Consider the following 10,000-nt stretch of genomic DNA (forward strand, 5'->3'; position numbering starts at 1 on the left):
CCCTGGACAGGTCGCCAGTCCATCGCAGGGCACACGCGCCATTCACTCACACACTCATGCCTACGGGCAATTTAGACTCTTCAATCAGCCTAACGTGCATGTCTTTGGACTGTGGGAGGAAACCGGAGTACCAGGAGGAAACCCACGCAGACACGGGGAGAACATGCAAACTCCGCACAGAGAGGCCCCGGCCGACGGGGATTCAAACCCAGGACCTCCTTGCTGTGAGGCGGCAGTGCTACCCACTGCACCATCCGTGCCCCCCCTCCACCCCCCACCCCCCCCACTGCACCATCCGTGCCCCCCCCACTGCACCATCTGTGCCGCCACTACTGTAATTCAGAAAAGAAAAATACAATACAATCAATTACTCAAAATACATTACAATCAATAACAAATACATACCAAAAAGAAATATTTTCACTATATACAGTAATTTGCACATATATTGTCTGCCTATCAGTATCAGAAGTCTACTGTTGGCCTGGCCCATCCATCCTGTCCTCTGCATTTGGCCATAGATTTTCATCAACATCACTCTGAATGTTATCTCTTGTAATACACCGAGGAAAACATCTCTTTGCGTGCCTTTTCCAGCCCTGGATGTGTTCCACTGTTATGTCCATACACCCAGCAGCCATTGCATCTAGAAGTGACATCTGTTCATGTGGGTGGTGGTCCTTCACATATACCTTGATAAACTTCATATTGGTACCTGAGTTCCTTGACACCCTCAGAGTTCCTTTCAAAGGGGACAGTGTACAACTGTTTCATCCTGATCTGATGTTTCTGTAGCACTCTTGAAATTGTTGTAGTGCTTACACTGTCAATGTTTGGAAATATGTTGTTGTCTGCAATTACAGTTTTTTACAATCGTTTTCACACTTGTCTCAATACCATGTCCTCTTTTTCAAAACTCTTCACACAGTGTGCTTTTGAAACACACACCTGAGCACATCAGTTAACCTTTGGTGCAAAATGCACTTCAACCACCAAAACACTTAATATTTCACCCAAAAGTGACTCATGCTGCCATAACTATAGCATATGCTTTCTCCCAAAAGACTACTTTGTCACTCAATGTTCAATGAACTGCAAAACACAAACAACATGGAGCATTGCTAAATACATATATTATGTGTTTCCCTTTCCTCTATTTTTGCATCCACAAATATTTCAAGCCAAGCAGCTAAAGAAACTTTTGATCTGTTGGTTTGCCTCTCATAATAGATGTCATGACTGAGTGTGGGAAATTTACAGTAAACTGTAAATGAATGAATGTTTTACTATATTGGAAACACAGAATAACAATTTTTACTGTGTAATGTAAAACAATATATGATAAAGAAACAAATCACAAAAGCAACAGTATTCTTCAGAGGGTTTACAGTATTTTGACGTTTGTTCTCACAGTGCAATATACTGTAATTCAGAAAAGAAAAATACAATACAATCAATTACTCAAAATACATTACGATCAATAACAAATACATACCAAATAGCAATATTTCCACTATATACAGTAATTTGCACATATATTGTCTGCCTATCAGTATCAGAAGTCTACTGTTGGCCTGGCCCATCCATCCTGTCCTCTGCATTTGGCTATAGATTTTCATCAGCATCACTCCGAAGGTTATCACTTGCTATACACCGAGGAAAACATCTTTTTGCATGCCTTACCCAACCCTGGATGTGTTCCACTGTTATGTCATACACCCAGCAGCCATTGCATCTAGAAGTGATATCTGTTCATGTGGGTGGTGGTCCTAAACTTTCACATGTACCTTCATAAACTTCATATTGGTACCTGAGTTTCTTGACACCCTCAGAGTTCCTGTCAAAGGGGACAGTGTACAACTGTTTCATCCTGATCTGATGTTTCTGTAACACTCTTGAAATGGTTGTAGTGCTTACACTGTCAATGTTTGGAAATATGTTCTTGTCTGCGATTATGTTGTTGCGTATTTCTCTTAGCCTGATGCTGTTGTTGACAATGACCATCCCAACTATTGTATCCTCCTGTTGAGGTGTAAACATTCTTCCCCTTCCCCCTGTGTGACTGTGTGAGGTAACCGCTGGGTCCTGTAGTGAGTCAAAGACAAATGTGCACTGATACATCTGCTTTTTCTGGAGACTTCTCAAATCACAGTACTGCTGTAATATACACATCAATTGAACTCCTTCAGTCAGAATGCTGTAAATACTGTATAGTACTTGTTGGTTTGCCTGAAAATCCTCACTATTGAAGCGACTGTGGATCTAGGCAAGTTTGGTTGAACCCTCAACCTGATTCCCTCAGGGACAGACCATGATTTACCACATGATCAATGACTGTGGCTCTGATTTCACCAGACACAACTGTTCTTGCTCTTCCACGATGTCTTCTTCCTCTACCTCTGGCTGCATCCATTTTGCCCACCAAGGCTAAAGAATGCAAATGCCAATCCAAAGGTGGCCCCTTTTGTATATGTGGTAACGGGGCACAAACAACAAACACCTGGGTAGGTTGTTCACTGAAATGACAGCCAGGTGTTTCAACAGTACATATACAGCAGTAATAGCTGCAAGTACATCTATATTTATCTTATATACATGCACATTTCAATGCAAGTATGATCACTTTTGTGTAGATGGTAACAAGGCTGCAAACAAAAAAATTGAATAAACTGAATAAACTTTCTGCTCAAATCAGAATGATCTATCTTATGTATTTCAAGCATATAGTTTCATTTTTCTGGCAAAATGCAGCATATTTCCTTTCCCAATGATCAGAATTTTATTGGGTTTTGAACTGAAAGTTAACTGTTTTGAACAGAGTATCTAAATGTCTGCAAAATTTGCTGTATTTGTACAAACTTTTGCTGTTAGTGAACACTGACTGAGAGAGGTATTCATGAATTTTGGAAGAAGTGGTGATTGAATGCCTTTAGTATGAAAGCAATGCAAAAATATCCACAGTTTAGTTCACATAGTCTAATGATATGGTGAATGTGTTAAGTGTTTTGAAAAAGTGGACATGGTATTGAGACAAGTCTGAAAACGATTGTAAAAAACTGTAAATTAATTGCCTGAAGGGGCTTAATTGCCTGAATGGGCTGAATTGCCTGAAGGGGCTTAATTGCCTGAATGGGCTGAATTGCCTGAATGGGCTTAATTGCCTGAATGGGCTGAATTGAAACAGAATTGCCCCCCCCCCCCCCCCTTCCAGAGTGTACCCCCAGCCCACCCCACCTGGGGCAATTATTCTGAAGCTCATCTGTCAGTGAGGAGCGAGGGGGGGTCACACCGTGTGACCCAGATGGCCCAATAGGTGACAGACCTCCACACAGGAGCCAATCACAGAGAGGCAGAGCTGGGGGGGGGTCAAAGGGCGAAGGGGTGGGTCCATCAGCGACATTCCTCTCACACGTCCAGCTCAGTGCGGCCCCTCTGTTACCCACTGCACAGCCAGCCCCCGTGAACCCACCGACCATCAATCATTTAATATCGCTCTCACTGCACCAAAAGGGAAACCAGGTTCATTTTTTAAATGTAAACATATTTCTTCTTCAGGAATGATTGCCTGAATTATTGTATCAGAGTGTTTCTCTCATTGTAAAGCTCTACAAAAGGTAGTGAAATGATTTCATGATTTATTGGTGTGCCTCCAGGGCTGGAGTGTTCACAGAACTACACCTCCACCGGCGGGGTGATCCAGTCCCCCGGTTTCCCGGAGAAGTACCCCAACAACCTGGACTGCACCTTCATCGTGTTCGCCCCGGGAATGTCCGAGATCCTGCTGGACTTCCACAGCTTCGAGCTGGAGCCCGACACTACCCCGCCCAACGGCGCCGTCTGCCGCTACGACTGGCTGGAGATCTGGGATGGCTTCCCCGGAGGTGGGCGAGGGCCTGGGTCTCTGCACATCTCACTGCAAAGCCTACTGTAGTAACAGGTCCAGTGCCTGGGTCTCTATGAACCCGAAATGATCATTCATTTCAAGGTATTGCTCCTGCAGTAGGTCCCGAAAAATACATTTAATCGCTCTTAACTAAGGATCAGATTTTTTTAAAGATCAGACAGTTACAGTAATAGTCAGTGTGAACTAATAAGTTCTAATTTATGAACCAGGAAGGAGACTCTCATGGGAACACTCAGCTGAAGCAGTGCTAAGTCATTGCTGGTGCTCCGACACTGGTCAGTTAATGAAAATAAAATAAAAATATATAAATCCTGAGGGTTCCCGGAGGAGTCACTACGGTTGGGATGGCAGGAGAGATGATTCACTGCCGTTGTTATTCCGGCGTGGAGGCGAGCTCAGGTCATTACTCACACAGAGCTGCGCGCTCCTGCAGTGCATGCTGGGACTGGCTAATGGACCCGTGATAATTATAAACACCCCACGGCCCTCTGGCACATTATTAGCGCGTTTATTTTTGGCAGAGAAACTGGGACCTTTGAGAAAATGTTACAGCATTGGTCCGGAATGCTGAGGCAGGAAGATGATTGGTTCAGCCTTAGCTCCGCCCCCTGTCTCTTTCCCTCACCCAATGAGCATGATCGCGCTGATACAGGGTAAAATTTTGGAGCACTATGAACATGGGAGGATATTCCAGTTTGTGACCTCTTTTCCACACAGGGACGAGGAAACTGTTCTAGAAAAGGACAGCAGCATTGGACCACTAGTGTCACACAAGTCATGATTGTGTTCCTCAGTGCTGACGGTCACACCACATCAGCACCATACTGTACCAAACGCCCACCCCTCGACACAGAGCCGCTGTTAGGCTTGACGGTGTATTTCAGTGCTGTTCTGTGTGCGTAGGGTGTGTTTGTGAGTGTTGGGTTTAGAGTGTATTTGTGAGCATTGGGTTAAGGCTGTGTTTGTGTCTGTGAGCGTTGGGTTAAGGCTGTGTCTGTGAGCGTTGGGTTAAGGCTGTGTCTGTGAGCGTTGGGTTAAGGCTGTGTCTGTGAGCGTTGGGTTAAGGCTGTGTCTGTGAGCGTTGGGTTAAGGCTGTGTTTGTGTCTGTGAGCGTTGGGTTAAGGCTGTGTCTGTGAGCGTTGGGTTAAGGCTGTGTCTGTGAGCGTTGGGTTAAGGCTGTGTCTGTGAGCGTTGGGTTAAGGCTGTGTCTGTGAGCGTTGGGTTAAGGCTGTGTCTGTGAGCGTTGGGTTAAGGCTGTGTCTGTGAGCGTTGGGTTAAAGCTGTGTCTGTGAGCGTTGGGTTAAGGCTGTGTCTGTGAGTGTTGGGTTAAGGCTGTGTCTGTGAGCGTTGGGTTAAGGCTGTGTCTGTGAACGTTGGGTTAAGGCTGTGTCTGTGAGCGTTGGGTTAAGGCTGTGTCTGTGAGCGTTGGGTTAAGGCTGTGTTTGTGTCTGTGAGCGTTGGGTTAAGGCTGTGTCTGTGAGCGTTGGGTTAAGGCTGTGTTTGTGTCTGTGAGCGTTGGGTTAAGGCTGTGTCTGTGAGCGTTGGGTTAAGGCTGTGTCTGTGAGTGTTGGGTTAAGGCTGTGTCTGTGAGTGTTGGGTTAAGGCTGTGTCTGTGAGCGTTGGGTTAAGGCTGTGTCTGTGAGCGTTGGGTTAAGGCTGTGTCTGTGAGCGTTGGGTTAAGGCTGTGTCTGTGAGCGTTGGGTTAAGGCTGTGTCTGTGAGCGTTGGGTTAAGGCTGTGTTTGTGTCTGTGAGCGTTGGGTTAAGGCTGTGTCTGTGAGCGTTGGGTTAAGGCTGTGTCTGTGAGCGTTGGGTTAAGGCTGTGTCTGTGAGCGTTGGGTTAAGGCTGTGTCTGTGAGCGTTGGGTTAAGGCTGTGTCTGTGAGCGTTGGGTTAAGGCTGTGTCTGTGAGCGTTGGGTTAAAGCTGTGTCTGTGAGCGTTGGGTTAAGGCTGTGTCTGTGAGTGTTGGGTTAAGGCTGTGTCTGTGAGCGTTGGGTTAAGGCTGTGTCTGTGAGCGTTGGGTTAAGGCTGTGTCTGTGAACGTTGGGTTAAGGCTGTGTCTGTGAGCGTTGGGTTAAAGCTGTGTCTGTGAGCGTTGGGTTAAGGCTGTGTCTGTGAGCGTTGGGTTAAGGCTGTGTCTGTGAGCGTTGGGTTAAGGCTGTGTCTGTGAGCGTTGGGTTAAGGCTGTGTCTGTGAGCGTTGGGTTAAGGCTGTGTCTGTGAGCGTTGGGTTAAGGCTGTGTCTGTGAGCGTTGGGTTAAGGCTGTGTCTGTGAGCGTTGGGTTAAGGCTGTGTCTGTGAGCGTTGGGTTAAAGCTGTGTCTGTGAGCGTTGGGTTAAGGCTGTGTCTGTGAGTGTTGGGTTAAGGCTGTGTCTGTGAGCGTTGGGTTAAGGCTGTGTCTGTGAGCGTTGGGTTAAGGCTGTGTCTGTGAACGTTGGGTTAAGGCTGTGTCTGTGAGCGTTGGGTTAAAGCTGTGTCTGTGAGCGTTGGGTTAAGGCTGTGTCTGTGAGCGTTGGGTTAAGGCTGTGTCTGTGAGCGTTGGGTTAAGGCTGTGTCTGTGAGCGTTGGGTTAAGGCTGTGTCTGTGAGCGTTGGGTTAAGGCTGTGTCTGTGAGCGTTGGGTTAAGGCTGTGTCTGTGAGTGTTGGGTTAAGGCTGTGTCTGTGAGCGTTGGGTTAAGGCTGTGTCTGTGAGCGTTGGGTTAAGGCTGTGTCTGTGAGCGTTGGGTTAAGGCTGTGTCTGTGAGCGTTGGGTTAAGGCTGTGTCTGTGAGCGTTGGGTTAAGGCTGTGTCTGTGAGCGTTGGGTTAAGGCTGTGTCTGTGAGCGTTGGGTTAAGGCTGTGTCTGTGAGCGTTGGGTTAAGGCTGTGTCTGTGAGCGTTGGGTTAAGGCTGTGTCTGTGAGCGTTGGGTTAAGGCTGTGTCTGTCTCTCCCCAGTTGGGCCACACATCGGCCGGTTCTGTGGACAGACTTCGCCTGGGCGGGTGATGGCCCACACCGGCATCCTCTCCATCACCATGAACTCTGACAGCGCCATCGCCAAAGAGGGCTTCTCTGCCAACTTCACCGTCATCCAGAGACCCACGCCAACCGGTGAGCTAGCCTGGAGTTTACAACACATGCGTGTGTGTGTGTGTGTGTTTCTGTATGTGTGTGTGTGTGTGTGTGTGTGTGTGTTTCTGTATGTGTGTGTGTGTGTGTGTGTGTGATTGCTGGAGTGTGTTACACACCCATGCGCTGCATCTCCGCTGTGTACATACAGCACATCAACCTTAAGACTCATATAAAGAGATATGACCCGTTTGTAAAGAGATATGACCCGTTTTTAGAGAGATATGACCCATTTGTAAATAAAGAAATGTGACCCATTTGTAAAGAGATATGACCTGTTTGTAAAGAGATATGACCCATTTGTAAAGAGATGTGACCCATTTTAGAGAGATATGACCTGTTTGTAAAGAGATGTGACCCATTTGTAAAGAGATATGACCCGTTTGTAAAGAGATATGACCAATTTTAGAGAGATATGACCCGTTTTTAAAGAGCTATGACCCGTTTGTAAAGAGATATGACCCGTTTTTGGAGAGATATGACCCGTTTTTAGAGCAATATAACCTGTTTGTAAAGAGATATGACCTGTTTTAGAGATATGACCCATTGATAAAGAGATATGACCCGTTTGTAAAGAGATATGACCAGTTTTTAGAGAGAAATGACCCGTTTGTAAAGAGATATGACCCGTTTTTTAAAGAAATGTGACCCATTTGTAAAGAGATATGATCTGTTTGTAAAGAGATATGACCCGTTTGTAAAGAGATATGACCCATTTTAGAGAGATATGACCCGTCTGTAAAGAGATGTGACCCGTTTGTAAAGAGATGTGACCCGTTTGTAAAGAGATATCACCCGTTTGTAAAGAGATATGACCTGTTTTTAGAGAGATATAACCCGTTTTTAGAGAGATATGACCCGTTTGTAAAGAGATATGACCCATTTGTAAAGAGATATGACCTGTTTATAAAGAGATATGACCTGTTTTTAGAGATATGACCCATTTGTAAAGAGATATGACCCGTTTGTAAAGAGATGTGACCCATTTGTAAAGAGATATGACCTGTTTTTAGAGATATGACCCGTTTCTAAAGAGATATGTCCCATTAGTAAAGAGACAGCAGGACAGGGGCAGGCCCTAAAAAAGCCCCCTTCTATGTCCTGGATGCCCCACACACACACAACCCCCGACCCCCCACATCCCCCCCCACCCACCCACCCACCTCCCACACACACACAGAGTGTCTGCTAAATGCCGTGGATGTAAATGTGAAAAGCAGAGGCAGAGGGTTTGGGTACAGTGTACACACACACACACACACACACTCACCAGCAGAGAGCTTTCTTGCTCGTTTGGCATTGATAGCAGGAGAGAATCCTCAGCAATCGAGCCAAACACTGCTATTGGCCCCCAGAGAGGTGTAGGCCTACAGACCTGCATTTCCTGATGAATTAGGAGCCGCGGCATCAGGTCTGACAGAGTGATTCACTGCAGAGCTCTGACACTTCTCCCCCTCCGGCGATCCGGAGAGACGGCACGGACTCAGCGGGACTCATAAATCTGCGGCTTATTAAAGTGCGTGGAGATGAATATGAATATTACCCTGAGCAGAACAGGACTGTCTCTCTCTGGAGTCCATTCAGTCTCCAAGGGCCCCCTGGTCTCTCTGACCTCCTGAGCATGCCGGAGAACGGCCGTGTTATTCCGTGTCTCTCCCGCAGACTTCCAGTGCCGGGAAGCCCTGGGAATGCAGTCCGGAGAAATCCCGGCAAAGCTCATCACCTCCTCCTCCCAGTACAACAGCAACTGGGCCCCAGAGCGTGCACGGCTGCACTACCACCAGAACGGCTGGACCCCCTCTGAGGACTCCCCCCGCGAGTGGATACAGGTGAGGGGGGTACAGGTGAGGGGGGTACAGGTGAGAGGGGTACAGGTGAGGGGGGGTACAGGTGAGGGGGGTACAGGTGAGAGGGGTACAGGTGAGGGGGGTACAGGTGAGAGGGGAGGGTAATACAGGTGAGGGGGTGGACGGGATATAACAAATGGCAATAAATTAATACAGTATTGTTATATAAGAAAATATATTGTAAAATAAAATAAATACTCTTTACAGCACCTGTGATTCATCAATCAAAAAAGGACATAAAACGTTAAACTTTAATTCAAAAAATTCCTTTCTGTTCTGTTCTGGGCTGTAACACAATAAATATAGGTTCTGTTCTGGGCTGTAACATAATATATATAGGTTCTGTTCTGGGCTGTAACACAATATATATAGGTTCTGTTCTGGGCTGTAACACAATATATATAGGTTCTGTTCTGGGCTGTAACACAATATATATAGGTTCTGTTCTGGGCTGTAACACAATATATATAGGTTCTGTTCTGGGCTGTAACACAATATATATAGGTTCTGTTCTGGGCTGTAACACAATATATATAGGTTCTGTTCTGGGCTATAACACAATATATATAGGTTCTGTTCTGGGCTGTAACACAATATATATTGGTTCTGTTCTGGGCTGTAACACAATATATATAGGTTCTGTTCTGGGCTGTAACACAATATATATAGGTTCTGTTCTGGGCTGTAACACAATATATATAGGTTCTGTTCTGGGCTGTAACACAATATATATAGGTTCTGTTCTGGGCTGTAACACAATATATATAGGTGTGCCCAATGTTCTGTTCTGGAGCGCTGCGTATCGTGCATCTTCAGCGGATCCCAGCCCTGGTCCTGGAAAGCCACAGAGTTCCAGTACCAGAAATTTTCCATTTTCCACAAAAACCAGCAGGGCCTCGTGGCTGTCTGTGACTAGACAAGCGTTCAAGGCTTCAGCTTCTGTTCAACAAACGTTTAATGCAGATGGTTTAAATCGTTGAACAGTATCTGTTCACCCCAAACATTCGCCATTTTGAGCTTTAGCTTGTTGGGCTCTTTGTGAGCGAGGCTCCACAGCGCGATGGGAGCGCTGTCCGGGGTGAACCCACTTCAGTCCCTGTCTCTCCGAGCAGCATTCCCATTGTGCTACTGGAGGAACCTTCCGG

At 46.3% G+C, this 10,000-nt stretch overlaps 1 protein-coding gene across 2 annotated transcripts in view; it reads left to right on the top strand.

Annotated features, from left to right (window-relative positions):
- The window catches only part of LOC133136879 (neuropilin-1a-like), a 54,897-nt gene that overhangs the window by 22,106 nt on the left and 22,791 nt on the right, over positions 1 to 10,000 (top strand). For both annotated transcript variants that reach the window (XM_061254711.1, XM_061254710.1), the window contains exons 4-6: positions 3,654 to 3,881; positions 6,835 to 6,990; positions 8,671 to 8,837. In XM_061254711.1, the coding sequence (XP_061110695.1) occupies positions 3,654 to 3,881; positions 6,835 to 6,990; positions 8,671 to 8,837 (551 nt within the window). The remainder of the gene's footprint in view (positions 1 to 3,653; positions 3,882 to 6,834; positions 6,991 to 8,670; positions 8,838 to 10,000) is intronic.

The sequence above is a fragment of the Conger conger genome, chromosome 9, assembly GCF_963514075.1.
Source record: "Conger conger chromosome 9, fConCon1.1, whole genome shotgun sequence".
Lineage (NCBI taxonomy): Eukaryota > Metazoa > Chordata > Actinopteri > Anguilliformes > Congridae > Conger > Conger conger.